The sequence below is a fragment of the Rhinolophus sinicus genome, linkage group LG03 (assembly GCF_036562045.2).
Source record: "Rhinolophus sinicus isolate RSC01 linkage group LG03, ASM3656204v1, whole genome shotgun sequence".
NCBI classification, from domain to species: domain Eukaryota; kingdom Metazoa; phylum Chordata; class Mammalia; order Chiroptera; family Rhinolophidae; genus Rhinolophus; species Rhinolophus sinicus.
In genome coordinates, this window is record NC_133753.1 from 115,206,522 (window position 1) to 115,228,367 (window position 21,846).

General features: G+C 35.1%; 1 protein-coding gene across 5 annotated transcripts in view; it reads left to right on the forward strand.

Moving 5' to 3' along the window:
* CEP120 (centrosomal protein 120) overlaps positions 1–19,959 on the forward strand; it is a 63,167-nt gene extending 43,208 nt beyond the window's left edge. For 4 of the 5 annotated variants that reach the window (XM_019728015.2, XM_019728016.2, XM_019728018.2 and 1 more), the window contains 2 exons: positions 13,074–13,219; positions 18,083–19,959. In XM_019728015.2, the coding sequence (XP_019583574.2) occupies positions 13,074–13,219; positions 18,083–18,317 (381 nt within the window). In that variant the 3' untranslated portion in view covers positions 18,318–19,959. The remainder of the gene's footprint in view (positions 1–13,073; positions 13,220–18,082) is intronic. The other variant, XM_019728017.2, reaches the window with a different exon arrangement.
* The last annotated feature ends 1,887 nt before the right edge of the window (positions 19,960–21,846 follow it).

Sequence of the window (21,846 nt, forward strand, 5' to 3'; positions counted from 1 at the left end):
TCCTAGGAAGACACAGTAATTTATTCAATTAAAGAAGGAATCACAGGGAATTTTTGCATAATTTTACAAGAGTTTAAAAGTAATAGTTTCCTCAGTTCTTCTTACATGACATTTTTTTCCTTCCTGCTACTAGATAACAAATGCTGTTAGCTTTGTGAGAACTATATCTTAATTTTGGGTGTAATTTCTTCAAGTGTTAAGATAAAAAAAAATATGAGCAAGATTTTTATTTTGAATCTACTTGACCTAAAATTTTTAAGGATCAATAATGGTTAATTTATTCTAAGTTTGGTGTTTTTTAATGTGTCAGTTTTATTGTGAATGAAATTTGGTACATAGGGTCTTTCAGATTTGTATTTTTCTTAATGTGTCTCCATAGCCATCAGACGCTATTAAACATCTTTGTGGTATTGTACTAAATGCTCACCACCTTCATAAAGGAGTATGTATTAGACTGCTTGAGAATAAATAAGGTAAACTGTGCTATCATAGGCTTATAATCTCAACTCATCTACAAACTAAGTATGAAATACAGTAGTCCCCCCTTATTCATGGGGGATACATTCCAAGACCCTCAGTGGGTGCCTGAAACCACAGATAACACTGAGCCCTATATATACATTTACATACTGTTTCTTCCCATGCATACATACCTGTAATGAAGTTTGATTTGTAAATTAAGCACAGTAAGAGATTAACAATAATTAATAAAATGGAACAATTATAATAATATACTGTAATAAAGGTTATGTGAATGTGGTCTCTCCCTCAAACTATCTTATTGGACTGTACTTACCCTTCTTGTGATGTGAGATGATACGGTGCCTACATGATGAGATGAAGTGAGGTGAATGACGTAGGCCTTGGGACCCAGCCTTAGGGTTCTGTCAGGGTGGCTTGAACCCCAGCTCTGTGCTGCTGCGACTGGTCTGATCCCTGAGATGACGACTAGAGGCTTAGCAGGCGGGTAGTATATGCCCTGTGGATACACTAGACAAAGGGATGATTCACATCCAGGGAGGGACAGAGTAGCAGCACGGTGTGAGATTCAGCACACTACTCAGAATGGTGTGCAGTTTAAAGCTTATGAATTGTTTATTTCTGGAATTTTCCATTTCATATTTCCAGACCCTGGTTGACCATGTGTATTGTAACTGAAACCACTGAAAGCGAAACCTTACAGAAGGGGGTACTTAACTGTATTAACAATAGTAAATATTTCATATATGTTGACAGGACTGAGGATAGATAGTGAACAATCACATCCAGCACTAAGGGTCTCCTATATTCAAGGCACTGCCCTAGACTTTGAGATACTTGAATATGGAAAACAAAGGAAAGGCGTCATGGAAGAGAAGGTGTTTGAGATGGACCCCTAGGGAATTGGTTGTGATTTAGGACTGTAGTGGGGTGGGGGTAGGGGTGTTGTAAATAATCAATAGCGTGATTATAGCAAAGAGGCATGAAGTCAGAAAGCATACACTCTTGAAGAAAGCGTAGAGTCTACTTAGAGAACAGAGAGGGCGACTTTAGAGGTCATTTTAGGTAATAAGGACTGGAGCTTAAGTGGCAGCAGTGGGAACCAAACAAGGGACATGGTTCTGGTAGATTTGATGTAGCACAATGTACCTGATTGGAATGCAGAGTAGAAAGTCAAAGATGATGTGAAGCTCTCCAGCCTCCATATCAGAAATGTGGTTTTTGAGACAAGAAGTTGATTGCGGTGTGGGTAGGGGATAGGACTTGCAAGTTTGGACATTTTAGTTTTTACAGAAAGAAATTCAGCAAGCAGTTAGAAATATGGATCTGATGTTGGAAAATATGGATCAGATGAAGGAGTCCTTTGCAGAATGATAAGCTATGACAGATAGGACTTAGAATGCTTAAGTTTAAAAAGGAGGAAGGGGAAGCTGGTGAAGGAGACAGCAACTAGAGAGAAAGAGGAGGATAATTATAATGATACTGACAGAACAGCTGGCATTAATTGAAGGCTTACTACGTGCCAGGTGTTGAGCTTTCATATCGTTTCATTTAATCCTAATAGGTAATATATAGCAGGGACTAGTAATCCCACTTTATACATGAAAGAAACTGAGACTTAGAGCAGTTAAGGAAGTTGCACATGAGCCCACAGGTACTAAGTGATAGGACTATTAATAGGATTAGAACCATCTGACCAGAGTCCAGACTCTTTCCCCTTTATAATGTTATGCATTCATTCCATAGAACCCAAATCCTGAAAGAATTTCCAGCAGAAACTGAGCCACTTTAGAGATTTCTGACAGAGTATTGCGACAGAAGTCATGGTTTAGCATATCCTAGCAAAGAAAATGGCATCACTGACTATTAGACTAACTCTGATAATGACAATTATTATTGACTTTGAGAGAGAAGCTAATACAATCATGATGCCAAGATATGGAGGAGTACCTGTGGAATCAGGAGCAAGGAAATAATGTGTAGCTGTTAAAAATAGCAATATACACATTCTACCGTAGGCAGCATAAATAGTTTAGAACGAGGCCTTGGAGTCAAGAGACCTGGGTTGTATCTTAGTTAACTACCATCTATTTAACTTCTCTGATTAGTCTTCTTATTTGTACAGTGAAGTTTTTCCTCACAGGTTCTGAGAATTAAATGTGGTTTTTAAAGCATTTAATACAGTGTTCAGTACATAGTATGCGCTCAGTAAATGGTTATTGTTAAAAGGAGATGAGCTATAAAGCTATTGTGCAGTGTCTTGGTTTCAGTTGATGGGGACCTGATGAGATGGTCGCTTTGGACATTGATGAACGGGACAAATATTGGAGGGATTTGTGACTGACTAGCTGTTCAAAGAAATGAAAGGCACCAACAATAATTTAAAAATTTTAAGTCTAGAGAACAAGAGGATATTATATAGTGATAGCGATAGGGGAGTAGGGTAGGATAGAGTTTGAATAATAACCGTACTTTGTGTTTGGATGGTAGTTTTAATAACATTCTGTAAAAAACTGTACAGAAGGAAAAACACTTAAGGACTAAATGTGCCGATATACAAGTGTCAGTAGCTGTGTTCCCTAAAGTTTGGCTATAAAGAGATGAGTCTGAAGAAACATCTATAGTTATTCATTTGTTCATTCATTCAGCAAGTACTAACTGAGAGCCTACTCTGCACCTTGAACAGTGGTAGAGGCTCTAGATACAGCCGTTTTCTCCCACAGGGAACTTAAAGTTCATCTGAGAAAACTGATATTGAACAAAAATATAGCAGGGTGATGAGAAATGCAAATGAAGTGTTGGAAAAACAAGAGGACAGCAGGGTTATCATTGTATTTTTTTCACTCAAAGCTAAGGGAGAAACATTTCAAAGACAATGTTTCAAATATCACTACTAGATTTGAAATCATTTCAAGTTTTAAAATAGAGAGGAGATGGGGAAGAAATGGAAGATAGTGCCTGCCTACCACTGAAGAATTTGCAGAGCGAGGGATAAGAGACTAATTTAATGGTAATTAATTATAAGGCATTACCAAAATTAGTAATGAAAAGATGAAAAAGTTTTAGTTGCTGATTAAGGCATTTCCTTTGGAGAAACAATTATTAATTACTGAAAGAATTTCATCATAATTGTCATGCTTCTTATTAAGGAAGATCCACGCAAGAACTTTTTACTTTGAGTCAACTGATTAAGTTATATTCATATGTGTATATTGACAGATGACATTGTTTTCACCGAGGTACTTTGTAAAATACAGGAAAGTAAATAATGTCCTGAATAGAATCCTCCAGGTTCATGGCTCTTTGTTACACTGAGATATTGAGGTAGTGTCCTTTAAAAAAAGATTCAGTGTAAAAGGTTCCCATATGCTTGCTATCTTTATCTTTACAGTTGATCCGTTATTTTCTGTTTACTCTTTTTTCCTATATATTTTCTACCTTCTTGCCTAAAAACCATTGGCAAAGTAATTTGAACTATTTGTTCCTAATAACAGAGGATATCCCAAAAGTTCTGATGTCCCCTTTCTCTTGAGTTACTGTAAGTATACTGAGAAGGAAACAAAACATAATGTTAAATTCCTAGTTCATCTCTAAACTTCTACTTCATGAAAGAAAACAGTCTCATTCTTTGAGTGTAGTGATCTTCATTGCAGACCAATTCTATTCCTTATCCCACAAACTTTCTGCTTTAGAAACAACACTGTAAACAGATTTCAAGGTCAGTAGGAATCATTGATGTTCCACAGACCACATTTGAGATGCAACACTGAGAAATGTAATACACCTAGGGATTACCATAGTGCCTTGTGCTCTGCCACTAACTGTTTTTGGAAGGTTAAAATTAGTAACTATCTAATAAGCACAATTCATATATGTGAAAATTACTTTAAATTTTTTCTAAAACGTTTTATTAAAAACACATTTATTGTGTTTAAATATAAAATTGGAATTCTCTGCTTTTGTTCAGAAGATTGTGCAACTTTTTGTTTAAATTGGATTAGTACCATGTTAATTTTACATGGCCTCTGGTGAATAGCCACGGGGCTATAATCTCTGCCAGTAATTTGTCACAGCAGAATCCTCCGGAGGACCATACAAAACATTTGTAGTACGGATTAGACAGCAAAAACCATATCTTAGATTGTTAATAAATGTTAATGACAAAACCCAGCTGGTAAAGCTTGGAAGTAAGATCTAATGCTTGGTGCCTGTTGCCAAAAGAATGTTTAAACAGGGATTTCCATTACTCAAAGGTGATCTAGTATAGTTGATTTGTGAATTAAAAAATAATAATCTTCTAATTATTTAAGAAAAAAAAATCTTTTCTTCAGATTCACAACCATAAAGTCTGTGTTTCCAAGTTGTAAACTTTTTAATTCTTTGGTAACTGGGTAGGTGACAGCTGTAAAATATAAAGTATCATGTAAACCAGGCCCTAACTTAGAAAACAAGGAAATTATACCCATATTCAGTTTGGTGTCTTTGGTACACTGTGTAACACTGACTTTAAGAAGTTCTAATTGTGAGACATTTAGGGGTAATTTAGTTTCCCTTTTACCCCATCGCCATAAAAATATACTATAGAAATATTTTAAAACCAAAAAATACTTGAATTAAATTGTTCTACAAATACCCAAGTTAAGATTGTCGCTTTACTCCTTGTGGTAAATTATATATTAACGTTTCTTGACATCTTAGAATATAGTTATGTAGAAAGAATTAAAGCCGTCACTTTTTTTAATAGTCATTGTTAAGAGGTACGAATTTATTGTTGTAGAAAATTTATTATGTTGGCTATATTAAAACTATCTGTGTTTGTTCCCAGGATAGGAAACAGAACTAAGATTTTGGGTAGGATGTGGGTCCCTTACCATATTTGTGCACAGTAGATCTGTTTAAAACGAAGCTGATATATTTAGTTAAAACAACACAGACTTCATTGGCTGACATCAGCACTATCTTGTCCAGCCTCCTGCTTATCCACCCAGAGTAATTAATTTGATTAATTTATAAGTAATTTAGCCAAGGATGGGATGTAAATCTTTGTTTAAGAAAACAGTTGGAGGTCCAAGTCTTGGTTAAAAACTGTGTCTTGAAACCATCCAGGCCCTCCTACTGACTTGTCAGCTCTGGGTTATTTTCAGAAAACTTTACTTGAGTTCCTTAGTTTAGTTGTAAGATTTTTCCCACAGACTTACATGGTATGTGTGAGTGGGAGAGTAAGTAGTGGCCACTTTTTAGCCGCTGTTTAGTCTAGTGTATGTATGTTTACATCTCCTCTCTGGATTTATAGGCAGCCAAGGCAAAATAAAGATTATACTTACTTGATTGAGGAGCCTTTAACTCAGAGCACCTGGCAGCAGAGAGGATTTCTTTCACTAACCTCTAATTTTTGTGTGTGCATGTGATTATTATTAATGCTGGATTCTTGATTAAAAATTCAAGGCATTTAAAGGCTTATATGTTTTAGAATGAAAATGTGTCAAGTTTTATAAAGTTAAAATTTTACAAAGTAACCTAAAATTAAATTACCAACTTTTTATTAATTTTTTTCTGCTTGCAATTTTACTTGCTTGGTGTAAAAAAAAAAAAAAAAAATGCAAATTTTGTAGCACCGTATAACATAGAAAATAAAAATCACCAGTAACCTTATCCCTTCCTTAGCCAGAGATAGCAATTTGGTACTTTTCCTTTCCTTTTTTAATAATTAGTTTTTAAATGAAATACACTGTACATTCCAAGGAGGAAATAAAAACAGATTCTTATACACTGCAACCCCTACCTCCTAGGTTAAGAAACAGAGCATTATCAATGCTTTGGAAGTCCTCTGTGTGCCTTTTCTCAACTGCATCCTCTGCAGAGGTAATTACTTTCCTGTATTTGGTATTTATTATTCCTTTGCTTTATAATTTTAGAAGATACATTTTAAATATCAGTAAACAACACTGTTTACTTTTGTATATTTTTAAACTTTACATACATTAGATCATTCTCTTTGAATCATTCATCTGTGACCATTTATGTCACTCAACATTGTTTTTGAGATTTAGCTCTTTTGATGTAAGTAGCTATATATTTTTATTGCTTTATAAAACTTAAACATGTGAATATACCACAATTTATTTATCTAGTCTTTTTTCAGTAGATATTTTCCCCAAATTAATAAGACAACATTGAAAATTTTGTACATGTAAGAGACACGTAAGAGTTTCTTTAGTGTCAATATCTAAAAGTGGCATTTTTTAAATAGGGTTTCGCTCATTTCTTCTGCTTCACTAAATATCGCCAAATTACTTGCTAAAGTGGTTGTACAAATCTGCACTTCCCAAGAGTGGTGTATAATTGTTGTTGTTCATCACACCGTTTGGCTGTTAACAATGTATTAATTTTTTCCAGTTTGGTGGATCTGAAATAGTATCATTTTTTGGCTTAAATTTTCATTTCCCTGATTGACATTGAGTAACTTTTCATATTAGCCATGTACATGTCTTAATGCCTTTTAATGTCTTGCTAAATGGAAGTAAATCAATAGGTATTCCAGGTTTGGGAGTCACCAGATACAGAGTTTGAAATAACTACTATCACTATATGCTACAAAATACGTTATATGACAGGGAAATGTATTAGACAAGTGGAATCTTTTGAACCATATAAAAATTCTGGAACTGAAAAGTATTGCAAGTGAAATGTAAGAATTCACTAGATGAATTAACAGCAGATTAGGCATAGCAGAAGCAAGGATGTGTAAACTGAAGATAAGTCAGTTAAAAATATCCAAATGAAACAGGGAGAAAAAAAGGTGGAAATTACAACAAAGAACATAAGCAGCATATAGGATAGAGTATATGAGACTGACTACCTTTGTGTAACTACAGACCCCTGTCTTAGTTCATGTGGGCTGCTGAAACAAAATACCACAGACTCTATGGCTTATAAACAACAGAAATTTGTTTCTCACAGTTTTGGAGACTGAAGTCTGAGATCAGGGTGCATGTTTGGTCAGGTTCTGTGTTTGGTGAGGTCCTGCTTACCAGCCAATAAATGGCCATCTTTGTACTGTGTCTTCACACGGCAGAAGGAGCTGGGGGCTTTGGCGGAGCTCTCTTATAAGGGAATTAATCCCATTCATGAGGGCTTGCCTTCATGATCTAATCACTTTCTAAAGGCCCCATCCCTTGACACCATCACATTGGGGATTAGTTTTCAACATAAGAATTTTGGGGAGATGCAAATATTCAGCCTATAGCAACCCCTGAAGAGAAAACAGAATGGGGGAAGAAAGCAATATTGGAAGAGATACTGGCTGAAAATTCTATAAAAGTGAAAAACATAGCAAGTCATAGATTCAAGAATAGCTGTTAACTCGCAGCAGGATAAATACAAAGTAAACCATATCTAGATGCATCATAGTAAAATTGCCAAGAAGCAAAGAAAATCTTAAAAGCTGTGGAGTGGAGGGAGATATTGCCTTCATAGGAGCAACAATAAGACTGGCAGATGACTTTTCAACGAAAGTAAAGGAATTCATAAGACAGTGGAATAATATCCTTAAAGTACTGAAAGAAAATAACTACCAATCTAAAATTCTGTACCCAGTGGAAATGTCCTTCATAAATGAAATTGACCTATGACTTTTCAGACTAACAAAAATTGGGAGAATTTGTCATGGCAAACTTGAAGTTAAAGAAATATTTAAAGGTGTTCTTTAGGCGGAAGGGAAATGATCCCAAATGAAAACAGGAGACTAAAGAGCAATGGAAATAAATATCTGACTAAATATAAACGTTGATTGTATAAAAACAATTCCAATATTTGCTGGGTAAAAATACTTGTAGAATTCATGACAAAACTAGTACAAAAGATATGAAGCAATAGAGTTAAAATGTGAAATTGTAAAAGTTCTCATTTATATTACTGTTTCTAAAGGAAGTAAAAAAGAGAAGAGAGAATATACATGGAACAAGTAGAAAATAGTAATATGTAAAGATTTAAATCTGTTACTGTATCATCAATTGCTTTAAATATAATTGCTTTAAATATAAGCATATAGACTAAATGCCCCTTAAAGACAAATATTAAATTAAAAACTGAGTTTAAAAAAACAATATGCTACTTATAAGGAACACACCTTGAATATAAGGATACAGAGTAACTGAATTTAGAAGAGGGGAAACTATATATTACATTAGTGCAAAGCAAAAGAAATACAGTCTAGCAATACTTGCATCAGGCAAAGTAGATATTAGGGTGACAGGCATTTATGTAGATAAAGTTTTCATAGATATAATATAATCATAAAAGGGTCAGTTTCCCTGGAAGATGATAATTCTAACTTTGTATGGACCTGATAACAGCCACAAATTTATATAAAGTAAAAATCCATAGAACTAAAAGGAAAAATACATAATAAAATGGTAGATTTTACAATAACTTTCCTGGGAACTGATAGAGCAAACAAACAACAGAAAATCAATAAAGATTTAAAAGATATAGACAGCATAATCATTGGTATATATAGAACACTTCATAAAAAAGTCCAAAATATATATTATATAGTTCACATGGAACATTTAACTAGATTGCTCATTTGCTGGACCAAACTTCAGAAGAGTAGTTCAGAACATAATTCTCTGACCACAGTGAGATTAAGCTAGAAATTAATAATAAAAAGATAATAAATATCCCCAAGTGATTGAAAATTAAGTCGTACACTTCTAATAACCCATGGCTAAACTGGAGACCACAAGTGAAATTAGAAAATATTTTGAACTGGAAAATAATGAAAATACAACATATCAAGAGACTTAATGAAAGCTATGCTTAGGGAGAAATGTATAATCTCAAGTGCACTTAGAAAATAAGAAAAGCATAAAATCTTTTCTGTAAATATCCCTTTCAAACAGTCAGTAAAAGAACAAGACATTGAGGAAATTAGAAACAAGGAAATAATCTAGTGAAATGTACAACAAAATCATCAAAAGTTGTTTCTTTGAACAACTTGGCAAGAGTGTTCAAGGAAAAAAAGAATAGACACAAAATCCTAATACCAGGAATAAAAAATGGGGTCAGAGCTATACATTCCACAGATGTTTAAAGAAATAAGAGTGTAGTATGACAAATTATATATGAATTTGAGAAACAGAACTTATAAAACTGACACATGAAGAAACAGAAAATAGTCATATAGTTATTAGAGAAATTGAATCTGTAGTGAAAGAAGTTTTCAGACTCAAATGGCTTCACATTTGAATTTTAGTAAATGTTTTAAAAATATAAATAACACTAATCTTACACAAACTGTTTCAGAAACTAGGAATAGAGAACACCTCTCACTAATTTTTTAAAATGAGACCAGCATAATCTTGCTCCTAAAATCTGATAAGGACAATATAAAAACAAAATTAATTGGCCAGTCTCAGGAACATAGATATAAAACTTGTAAAAATCACAGTCAAGTTTATTTATTAAACAAAGGCAAGTTGGCTATTTACCACCCTAAAAGAATAAAGGAGAAAAAAAATGAAGTGATCATATCAGAAATACAGAAAAAGTCAATACCCATTCATTATAACAATTCTTAGCAAACTAAGAATGTAAGGGGAATTCTTTAATTTAATAAAGGGTATTTACATAAAACTTATCTTTCTTAAAATAAGGAAAATTTTCCTGGTATCAGGAATGAGAGCAAGCTGCCCCCATATCACCATTTCTTATCAACACTGTACTAGCAGTTCTAGCCAGTATAATAGCCCAAGAAAAAGAAAGGATGTATCAGTTGCAAAGGAAAAATATAAAACTTCCATTACTATTTGCAGATGACACTGTTACATAGTTAGAAAACAAAAGTGTCTAGAAATGATCTACTAGAATTAATGAGTTTAAAGCCAGTTTGTGGGAAGTATGTAAATACCAATTTCAGTTCTCCATACTAGACAATCAAAGAAGGAAAATGTTAAAACTCTGCCATTTACAGTAGCATCTAAAAACACCCAATACCTAGGAACACCAAAAGATGTTACTCTTAGTATATAGAGAAGGATGAAATAGTAAACAGAATTTTAAAAGACCTAAATAATTGGAGAGGTAAACCATGTTCACTGTTTAAAAAATCAGTATTGTAAAGATAATAGTTTTGGCCAAATTAAGCTGTAGATTCAGCATAATCATAATCAAATCCCAGCAGGACTTTTTTATTCAGCCTTGGAAATGGAGATGTATGTGAAAATGTGGGAGTCAAGAATAACTAAGAATTTTGAAGAATAGCCAAAGATAGATGACTTTTTTCAGGAGCACACAATGTGCTATATAGATGATATATTATAGAATTGTACACTTGAAACCTATGTAATTTTACTAACCAATGTCAACCCAATAAATTCAGTTTTTAAAAGGAGTTGTTATTACAAGAGTTACAGTAATTACGACAGTATACTTTTAATGTAAGGATGGACAAATAGATCAGGTTAGAGAGCCCGGAAACAAACCTGTACATATATGGACGGAGGGGGCATATGAGTGTGACAGGTGATACTGCCAAGCAGTGGGCAGAAAATGCTTTTCCAGTCAGTGTTGCTAGGTCAATTGGAGCTCTACACGGGGAGAAGAAGAAACTTGATCTCACACCATACACAAAACCAAATACATATGAATTATGGATCTAAATAAAACCTCAAGATTATCTTTAAGACTGAAGCAGACAAAAACTATCTTAAATTGGACATAGAGGGACTGCCCAAAAAAGAACAGACAGATCAATTTGGACGATATTAAAATTAAGTCAAAAATGCCATTAAAACAGAATAGGCAGGACAAAGACTAGGGGCAAATATTTGGAAGTTAAGTTTCAAATGATTTCTGCAGTATATACAAAGAATTACAAACATCAATAAGAAAAGATGGATAGCCAAGTAGGCCAAAGTAGAGCCAAGTAGAGCCAAATTGTTGAACAGGGACTTTATAAAGGATATCCAAATGCCATTAAAAATATTAAAACATGTTCAGCCTCATTAGTCTTTGAAAAAAATGCAAAATAAAATCACAGTGAGGTACCACTACATAACCTATCAACATGGTTTAAATGACAAAGAAATTGACATTACCAAGTGTTAGCAAGAATGCGGAACATTGAAATGCTCTCATGAAAGTATAAATTTGTGCTACTACTTTGAAAGCTGTTTGACAATATTTGCTTCTACTGAAATTCTCGTACCCTATGACCCAGAAGTTTGAATCCTAGGTAGCGTTTTTCCCTGAAAATAAGACTGGGTCTTATGTTAATTTTTGCTCCAAAAGACGCATTAGGGCTTATGTTCAGGGGATGTCATCCTGAAAAATCATGCTAGGGCTTATTTTCCAGTTAGACCTTATTTTCAGGAAACACGGTATATACTTAATAGACATGTGTACAAATATGTGCCAAAAGGCATGTACCATAATGTTCACACCAGCTTTATAATCCCAAACTGGAAACTAACCCAAATGTTCCTCAGCAGTGGAATGAATAAATTGTATATCCATCTAATGGAATGCTATACAGTAATGTAAATCATCAACTACACATAATACTAATGAATTGAAAAAAAACAACATTAAGTAAAAGAAGCCAGGCATAAGTAATGTATACTGTCCAATTCCATTTACGTAAAGTTCAAAACGGTGAACTTAATTGTGGTGTTAGAAACGGGGGTTGTAATCTTTGGGAAAGAAGATTGGTTAGTGACGGGGAAGAAACACACAGGGACTTCTGGGGGTCTGATAATCTGTTTCTTGATCTGGATGGTGGTTATGTGAGTGGTTCACTCTGTGAAGTTTTATCAAAATGTACACTTGTGCCTTAGCAGTTTTCTGTTGCTTTTCAATAAATATTTTTTTTAAAAAATAGATGACATACCTATTGATCCAACTCTCCCATTTGGGGGTTCTGTCTTGAAGAAAGAAAAGCACCTGTCCCTAAAGAAAGCTGTAGGAAGATGAGTGAGCGATGTTAGACGATAGGGTGTTTTATTGCAGTATTGCTTGTAGCAACAAAAGTCTCTGTTATTGAGAGAGTGGTTGAAAAAAATCATGGAGTATCCATTCTGTGGAATGTTACACATGTATTTTAAAGACATTTTGTCATATGTGCATAGATTTTTGTGTGAGCCTGGAAAAAAGTGGAAAAGGCATATTGTTCCCTGATATAGGAGTGAAATTGGTGGCCAGTTTAGGGACAATTACTGAATTTTTCTTGGTACATCTTTGTATAATTAACCATTTCTTAGCTGCTGCCCTAACCACTGGTCCTAGCGACAACTCACTGTGTTGACAGCAGACTCTTTCTTGCCCTCTTCTAAGATAATCTTTGATTATCTTCATGGTAGTCAGCTAACCCCAGCCGCTGATTAGGCCATGAGTGATCATGGCTTAGCACAAGAAGAGAAGTAACGAAGAGAGTTTTAAAAGAGAACCTGGTCATTTCTGGATATGTGACTCATAGACTTGGCCGTGCGTGGCTATATATCATGGGTACTGTCAAAGGGAATTATAATCACAAGTCAAAGTCATATGAAATACATGTATTCCTAATATTAAGGATCTGGCTTGTTTGTTTCAAGCGGGAGCAAGAAAGTCAAATGGCTCGTCTTAAGAAACAGCAAGAGGAATTGGAACAGATGAGACTACGTTACCTGGCTTCTGAGGAAAAAGATACAGTAAACACTGAGCGACAAGAATTGTTGGATATAAGAAATGAATTGAACAGGTATAGTAATTAGAACATTCCATTGTTTTTGCCATACAAAAACAAAAGTTCCAGAAGGACAACCTTTTTAATTAGTTATTGGTCCAGGGAAAGTATAAACGTCAGGTCTTTTGGGAAAAAAAGTAGGTCATATATAGAATGTAGCTGATTTATACAATAGAAAATCTATGTCAAAGACCATTATTTCAAATTCTTTGTCATGAATGTAGCTGTATCAATTGTATTTAGCTTTTTTTGTTTCCATTCATAGCGCTAGTACTTTTATTTTTATTTGACTATTTCAGGATTATCACTACTATTTCAAAGTAATTGATGAAACTGAATTTATAATTAAATAGTATGAGAAATTTCAAATTTAGTTACTATAATAATATAAATAATAGCTCTTATTTATTGAGCCCTTACTATGTGCCAGGAGCTATTTGAACTTCCTCACATACCTGTCTCATTTTCTATCTTCAAAGCATCTTTTTCCCCCCGTTTTAGAGATGAGGAAACCAAGGATTCCAGTACCCTTTCCAAGGTCACACAGTTAGTAAATCATTGGTGCCAGAGTTCAAATCTGATTCCAGAGATTGATTTTTAACTACTGTGCTACGCTGGGCTTCTCTATAGTGTCATGTTCATCTTAGTTAAAATGTGAACAGTATTTCATATTTGAAAAGTCATCATGAGGAAGCAGCATGATCACAAATTATAGTCTTGTTGGAGGGGTGTTTAGGGGAAGACTTTTTAGCTTAAAGTTTATCAAGCGACTAGTAGTTTTGTTTTAGTGAAGCATACTGTCTTAGCTCAGGCTGCCATAAAGTACCATAGAATGAGTGTCTTAAACAACAATAATTTATTGTCTCACAGTTCTGGAGGCTAGAATTCAAGATCAGTGTGCCAGCATGGTTGGTTTCTGGTGAAGACTCTGTTCCTAGCTTGCAAACAGCTGCTTTGCCACTGTGTCCTCACACGGCAGGGAGAGAGAAAGCTCTCTGGTGTCTCTTCTAATAATCGCGCTAACCCATCCTCACGATCTCATCTAAACCTAATCATCTCCCCAAAGCCAAAGACCATCACATTGGGGGTTAGGGCTTTATTCAGCACATTAATTCAGTCCATAGCACATACATTTGACAGAATATCCCAAGACATCTCCATCTGTGAGTTGGGAAAACGCAGTCACTATATTAGGTGGGTTTAGAGCTGAATTAAATAACTGCATGTAGAAAATTAATATATAAATACCAGTTGGAAAAGGTCAAGGTGTACAGTGTCATGCTGCAGGGCTCAATTATGCTATTATTCTTTTTTCCATCAAATATTTGTTTGGTGTCTACTATGTTGTAGACTTGGAAGATTTTACAAATTAATGCATTATAACATAATTCTTGTCTGTCAGAATTTTGCTGTCATAGACAGTCATGTGTTGCTTAATGACAGGGATACGTTCTGAGAAATGCATCGGTAGGTGAGGTCATCGTTGTGCGAAGGAGACAGAGTGCACTTACATAGACGAGATGGTCTAGCCGACCGCACACCGGGGCTGCACGGCGTAGCCTAGTGCTCCTACGGGCCTGTACGGCATGTTACTGTACAAGACAACACGAGATTAAATCAAGCACATGAGAAAATGATGCAATCAAGAGATGCGGTAAATACGAGATGTGTGAAGCTGCTACTGGCCTAACACGGCACACTGTTTCACAGCAAGCTTGTTTTTTTAATGGGTAGAAAGCGCATACTGTAAAATGAAGATAAATACACAAACCAGTAACATAGTCGTTTATTATCATTATCAGGTGTTACGTACTGTACGTAATTGTACGTGCTATACTTTCATACAACTGGCAGTGTGTAGGTTCGTTTACACCAGCATCACCACGAACACATAATGTGTTGCGCTAGGACATTATGACAGCCGCCATGTCATGAGGTGATGCATGACTGTCTAGCACTTTTTTGGTTTCAGTTTAGCAAATATATATTAAGCCTCTACTGTTTGCTAAGTACTGTTTTGGTGGCTTAAATGAAGATAGCATTGGCCTATCAAATTTGCAGATCATACAAAATTGAATCTTACCATTAATGTCTTAATAAAATTACGATTCAGAGAGAACTGAAATCACCAAGATTAAATATATTAGCGACAAAAGCAGAGTCCTCTGTATAAATTATAAGAAAAATCTCTTAAACGATGGGGAAGATACAAAAGAAAAAAAAAAATTCATGTGAGAAAGCCAGGAGGATTTACATGGCCATTAGTAACAGTGTGACTTAGCTACAAAAAAACCATTGCAGTTAGGGACATTCATAGAAGTAGTGTTCAGTACTCAGCATTGGTAAAATCCCCTCTAGGATGTTCTCAACCAACGTGCAGCACACTTTAAAGGAAATTGGCTACCCAGAGAGCTTCCAACGGGATGTGACCAAGAAGCAGTTTGGGAGTGAGGGATATTGAACTTGAAGAGAATTTTTGGGCAGCGGATGAGATAGCTGTCTTCACATACGAGGTCTGAGAATTAAGTTCACGAACTCATCCTAGAAAAGTGCTACACACCTCACTGCTGAATATCACTACAGTCACCTTCAAAGCACGCCCCTTGGGAAGCTATGCACTGACACCAGCGCCTAGTCCAACCTTCAAAGCAAGTTTGGAACTCTTTCTGCAATGGCCCTCAGAGCTGTTGTTGTATTACCCGTGATGTCCTGAATGTCATCAAAATATCTTCCTTTCAATATTTTCTTTATCTTTGGGTAAAGAAAGAAGTCACTGGGAGCCAGATCAGGTGAGTAGGGAGGGTGTTCCAATACAGTGATTTGTTTCCTGGCTGAAAACTCCCTCACAGACAGTGCTGTGTGAACTGGTACATTATCGTGATGCAAGAGCCATGAATTGTCAAAATGTTCAGGTCATCTAACTTTCTCACACAGCCTTTTCAGCACTTCCAAATAGTAAACTTAGTTAACTGTCCAGTTGGTACAAATTCATGATGAATAATCCCTCTGATATCAAAAAAGGTTAGCAACATTTGTGCAACAAGTTTGCGAACTTAATTGTCAGACCTCGTTTGTGGAGGGCTCCCACATAGAAGTAAATAGGTTATCCTCTGGAGCAGATGCATAGCCGGTTATTGGAAAGCACATACTGAGTTCAACCTGGGAAAGAACTTTTTAGCAGAAGTTCTACAAAGCTGTAGGTTCCTAATTGACAGGAACTGTGTAAGTGGAGTTCAGACGTAGTTTTGTCAGGGAAGTAAAGTTTCCTTTGATAACTTTGTGGGCTTCATCAGCTACAAGGTTCTAAAATCCTCCTGTTGCTGTGATTGATTTGCATTTTAGTAAAGATTTGGTAGAGATAATCTATCAGATGTGAAAAAATTCCATCTGTTGTTTATGTATAAACAGATGAACAAGGACTTTCTGGTACATCCTCTGGTGTTCTATCATTAATTTACCCTCCAAGAGAGCTGTAAGAATTAGGGCAGGGGAAACAGCTGTTCAGAAAGCTTCTCTTCTCCATCCTCATGAAGTGCTCAAACTGATACCAGTATCCCACTAACCACTTGATTTCCATCTCAGCCCCAAAGCACATTGCCCTCACTATTTGATTTTTTTCTAAAAACAGATAAGAGATACTTGGTGTTCTTGGACTGCGTACTTCAGTTTCCAGTTCTTTTGTGGGGACTCTTAGGAGTCAGTCCAAGTTTCAGAGGGCCATCTGAACAAATGAACTGGGGCCTAGTCTTCCTCGTCTGTCAGAGCACGACTCACGCCTACTGGCTCTTCCTCTCTCTCTCTCCTGGTGCGTGTGTCAGTTTGGAAGTGGGTTTTGTTCTCTCTGGCTGCTTACTCTGAAGACCATCTAGAAGCAAAGGCTTGGACTCAACTGCTTTATCTTAATATAAAGACAAAATTTAGGAGTAGGTGCAAATTAAAACATTTTGGTAGCCAGTTACATAGAGGAGCATAAAGTTCTGTCTTCGTTGTACATTCTAAATTAACACATATTCCATGTCCAGACTTGCCGTTACCATCACTAAGTATACGCTACATTTTCAAGGCAACGTAATCAACAGTGTTCCATTAGAAATACCCAAAGCTCAGGCTGCCACCTGCTCTCCTTCTTTCATCTCCTAAATGAGATCATCACAAACATTACTTGAAGATACCCGTGCAAAGTCTTAAAATGTACTTGCCCTTTGGCCTAGGCATTCCCATTTCTGGCATTTTACTTTCTATGAAGAATGAGTGAAATAAGCTCCATAACAATAAGGACTCCTTTTCATGATGCGCTGCAGTATCCTCTAATCCTAGCATTATTTGGTACAAATAAATATTTGTTGAATGAATTTAAAAGAAAATTTTATGTTCAAAATCACAAAGGTTTAACAACCTAAAAGATCAGCAATAAAGGACAATTAAATAATGGAATGTTAATGAAGCCATTTAGAAGAACATTCGTAATGTCAGAAAACATTATATTAATATGTGAAAATATATTATACAGCATTGCATATATATTATTTTTTAAGAAAAATATGTATTTAAATATATATGCATTTTTAATTGAAAACAAAGAAAATTATTACTCCAATTGGATATCTCTGGATAAGATTGATTTTATTTTTATACACTTCGAAAATTTCTAATTTTCATGTATTTTATAATTAGAAAACCAAGTATTGTTTTTAAAACTGTCTTTTGTAAGTGTGCTAACTCTGACCTGCCAATGTAACACTGGTTTTTGTTTCCTTCCTGAAAATATTACTAAAAACGTATTTTACCACTAAATTATTTTCTTTTAAAAGGCATTGTTAAGACAACCAAAACAATATTTGTTGCCTGCTAGAGTGGTATTTGTTCTTGACTTCTCAGGTTAAGGCAACAGGAACAAAAACAGTACCAGGATTCCAGAGAGATTGCAAGTGGAAAAATGGATGGTCCACATGGCAGTGCGATGGAAGAAGGTTTGGATGATTATTTGACTCGCCTAATAGAAGAAAGGGATACTTTGATGAGGACGGGTGTGTATAATCACGAGGATCGAATAATAAGTGAACTTGACCGACAGATCAGAGAGGTTTTGGCAAAAAACAATGCCAGTAATTAATAACATTTGGAAAATCTTTACAAATTCCAGGTCTGAATTTTAATTTCATTGTAAAACCGTCAAAGGAAAGGAAAAATGTATGTTTTAAGATCCAATTTTCAATTTTTTATAAGCACAATTTTATATGCTCTTGTATAGTATTTATTTGATTTTATTTACTTTATGCTACCTCTCCCATTCTCATTTTATTTGTAATTACATTTTATATACTCATTGTAAATGACTTTTCAGTGTTTCTCATAATTTATAATTTCATGGCTAACTTTCATAACATCTTTTCACTAAATTTGTTCTAGGAGAAATGACTGCAGTAATTTCAAATTATATAACTTTTCACATTGAGCCAAAAGACTATATGTTGCACTTTAAAAACATTGTGTCCTATTCATTTGAATATAGCTATCTTAGAAGTTTAGACTACTTGTAAACATAACCAGTTTTACTTAATTCATTTTAGATGTCCTGTCTTTTTAACTTATAACATTAAAAAGTGACAAGTTTGAAAACCTAAAGCAGGATCAATTCAGAGAAGCCGTATGATAATATTGAATGACAAATTAGTCATTTATGTGACTAATGGGACTGTTTTCTATTTTAATAAAGTTAATACATATTAAACTTGTTTCAAGAACTATTGGATTTTCAAATTTTTACTGTACTCTGAAATTTAAGAATATGAAGTAATAACAGTATTAATAAGGTCTTCCTTGTCTGTCTCCTGCTCAAGATTACACTGTTTTCTTTTTTTGAAAATAGAAATTTCTTTTTATTTCTCAGTAATAGTAAGACTGGTCAACTTTATAACTTGGAAACAGACACCTAAAGACTTTGGGTGAAAAAGTAGAATGAAAAACTTTTTTACTCCCTCTAATCTTAACCAATGTTTTTAAAAAGTACATGAGATTAAGTCATTGGATTTATGTAGTGCCATGTCTGTATAAACTTTTAAGAATCCTTTTACATCATATTCTTCAGAGCCAACATTTGCCCTCAAAGCAATACTTTGCATGTCCTTTACACGGTATTGAAAAGGTTTAGTAGAAAATTTACAGATTAGGTGAGTCTTAAAATATATGTAGTTTGAAATTTGATTCCCGAATATAATAAATTTAAGTATATACTTTAGGAAGTATATATACTATTTACTGATAACTTCCATAAAAGCAGAATAGGCTATTTGGTAACATTAATTTTCTGTTTTCCAAGTTGGTATATTTCTTTTTTGGGAAATTACAGTTCTTACATGCCTTACATGTGGTTTTTTTTCCTTATTAACAAAGTATTAATCTACAAACAACCCAGCACTAAATAACAAAGAAAGAAATTACTGAATGAGAGAGTAATGCATATGTGAATTATAGCAGAAATTCGAAATATTATGGTTAGACATTTTTCTCTCATTGATTTTTGTGCCACGTGAATGTAACAGAAGTATTTTTATTTTGGGAGGACTTGGATAAAATATGGTGAGTGCTTTCCATTGCACTGTGTGCTGTGTGTGACTGTTTTCAAACACTAGAGGGGGCCTTAGAGTTAAAGAAACAAAAAGAGCTTTTCTAAAATGGATGTGTGGTTTATTTTGCCTTCTGTAAAGCAATCTTTTGGCTGTGTATTTTAACAAATAAAATCATAATTGTGTGCATCTTTGAGTTCCTGAGCAGTCTGTTACTTTTGTGCTAAACTAAGTGGGCAAGTGCTTGGCACTTCCGTATGAAGTCTGTATTTTTGGTTTTTAAGTGCTTACATTGCATATGCTTTTTATATGTCTTAAAATTGGAAGAGTCTGACATTTTAACACCTTTTTGTAGTCCTTTAGTGATAGCCATTTCATTTGTATGTGGCATTGAACATACTTACACTGATTACTCTACTAAATATTGCCAGTCCCTGGGAGTTGAGTACGACCAAAATAGATGAATGAATGAGCAAGTGAGTGCTGAGTAACTGAGTAAGTTTCGTCTTTGCTCCTATAACAGCAGACCTTTCTCCTCAACTATCTTAATGTGAAATAAAATTCACCTTTAAAATGTTTGTGATTCTTTTTTTTCATGGAGGAGTCTAGTCTCCACGTCTAAGGTTGGCACAGACTGCCTGGGAGGGGGCATACCATATCTGCCAGGTGTATGTGCTGCCGTTTCTGTATAAACTTGAGTTCCTTTCTAGGTATATCCCAATAATTTCTATCTAGACCTGTGTTCCTGTTGCTTCCAGCAGAGGTAGGAGTTTGAGTACGGTTTAAGGATGTATTGGGGAGCTGCACAAACATCTAGTTGGGCCAGATGACTTGCTTGTCTACTTACTGCTCTGTCCAGATACTGCCCGGCCTGAATCTGAGTTCTCAGATCAGCTCAGTACATGTTGTTCATCCTCAGCCAGCTCAGAATGGACTGACCTGGTTCTTGCAATCCATAAGAAGGGTCCTCTGGCAGCATGTATGGGCTTTGAAAATTTGGCCTCTCGTTGCTATTATGTCCAGCTTGATTGCATGCCTAACTTGATTTTTTTTACCTATTTCAATCACAAACCATAAAATTCACCAATTTAAAGTATACAATTCAGTGGTTTTTAGTATATTCATACAGTTGTGCAACCATCACTACTATCTAATTCTGGAACATTTTCATCAAAGAAACCCCATACTCTGCAGTCACACCCCATTCTCCCCTCCCCCCACCCCCTAGCAACCACTAACCTTTCTGTCTCTGTGGATTTGCCTATTCTGGACATTTCATATAGATGAAACCCTAAACTGACATTTAGAGGTGGAAATATTAGAAAACCTCAAGTATTTTTCTATGACCAGCTTCTATGGTATACAACATTTTATCAGATGGTGAATTAAATGATACAGAGATGCAGAAGGCCAACATAAGGGTATAACACTTGTCCCTCAGTTAAGAATATAAGTCAGCTGTTTTACTCTCCATTGCCTGTTAAAGCGGTGACCAAAAATAATAGTGAAAAGTAGATAATGTTCTGTAACATCTCTGAGCAATCCTATGGTGTTGGGTCTGGATTATCGATAAAAGGCATGTGTCATGCCCCTGGTAGCTTATCAAAATGGTACACTTTTCCATATGTTGTATAGAGTTTGGGGATTATGAGAAGTGTAGTTAACCAGAAGATAAGGTCCATGAGGACAGATGGGGTCTATCTTATGTTCCGCTACGTATATGCCAGGACGAAAACAGTGGCTGCCACATGTAGGCACTCAATACTGCATTCATGATGAAACAAATGAAGAAAAGACTATATTGGCTGGATTATGGATAGTGAAAACAGTTGTACAGCACTGCGTGTATTTAGTGCCACTGAATTGTACACTTAAAATGGTTAAAATTTTGCATTTATTTTACCACAATTTAAAAAATGTGCTTCAAACTCTACTTCAAATCTGCTTACTGTGTTTTCATGCGGAAAGTTGTCTGCACATGAGTCTCCTATCAGTCCATTCTTGAAGATACTATCTTAGTCCTTGATGTAGGAATAGACCCAATACTTCATGATCTGTTCGTAGCACCTCCATTCA